This window comes from Aptenodytes forsteri, unplaced genomic scaffold (assembly GCF_000699145.1).
Source record: "Aptenodytes forsteri isolate BGI_AS27 unplaced genomic scaffold, ASM69914v1 Scaffold258, whole genome shotgun sequence".
NCBI classification, from domain to species: domain Eukaryota; kingdom Metazoa; phylum Chordata; class Aves; order Sphenisciformes; family Spheniscidae; genus Aptenodytes; species Aptenodytes forsteri.
In genome coordinates, this window is record NW_008795250.1 from 2,827,523 (window position 1) to 2,828,413 (window position 891).

At 69.2% G+C, this 891-nt stretch overlaps 1 protein-coding gene across 1 annotated transcript in view; it reads right to left on the reverse strand.

Moving 5' to 3' along the window:
* Positions 1–891, reverse strand: part of PARP6 (poly(ADP-ribose) polymerase family member 6) — an 8,010-nt gene that overhangs the window by 3,289 nt on the left and 3,830 nt on the right. The window contains exons 9-12 of the mRNA XM_009278919.1: positions 707–760; positions 406–501; positions 234–326; positions 32–157 (exon numbers count right to left, since the gene is read on the reverse strand). Coding sequence (XP_009277194.1) covers positions 32–157; positions 234–326; positions 406–501; positions 707–760 — 369 coding nt within the window. The remainder of the gene's footprint in view (positions 1–31; positions 158–233; positions 327–405; positions 502–706; positions 761–891) is intronic.

The window sequence follows — 891 nt, forward strand, 5'->3', positions numbered from 1 at the left end:
GCAGGGGGGAACGTTGCCCCCCGGCGCTTACCTTGGGGTTGAAGGCGAGTGTTTTGGGGTCGTTGGGGTCCACCACGGAAGGGTAAGGCTCGAAGATGATGCTCTTGCGGGGGGACTCCAGGGCGGCGCGGCACATGGCCACCAGCAGGTCCACCACCTTGGGGACAGAGCATGGGGTGAAGGGACAGCACCCTCAGGTGACGGCGTGGTCACCCGCCGTGCTCACCCCCTACCTCTGCGCCCGTGGCCACCTCCTCCGCCGCGCCGGACATGACGCCCAGGGTGTAGAAGGAGAAGACGCAGAGCTCCCGGGTGCACACTGCCGGCTGCGGGGGGGCCGTGGGGAGGGTCGGGGACGGTGACACGGGGTGACAGCCCGCGCCCGCCTGGTCTCTGTCCCCGCACCTTGAGCATGGAGCCGTTCTGGAAGACGTGCTGCTCGTCGCACACCACGCAGTACTCGTTGAGCGTCGGGATCCGCTGCTCCGCGTACTTCATGATCTGAGGGAGAGGATGGTGGGAGTCAGCCCCCGCGGTGGCCACGGCGCTCGGGAGGATGCTCCGGGAAGCTGGATGGGGCTGAGCGGGATGTGGGATGAGCGGGGAGGACGCTCTAGGCAGCGGGATAGGGATGAGTGGGGCATGGGACAGGGGGGAGGATGCCCTGGGCAATGGGATGGGGATGAGCTGGATGCAGGACACTCACCTGGACGAGGAAGCCGTACTCCAGCGTAGGGACGTTCTTGCAGTGGCCGCCGACCTGCGACGGAGCCGGAGCGGAGCCAGCTGCGTTATCCCCTTTCCCCCACGCACCCCCACCTCCACGCGGCATCGGCAGCCCTGAACACCCCCCCCCCCCCCCCCCCCCACCCCCCCCCCCCCCCCCCCCCC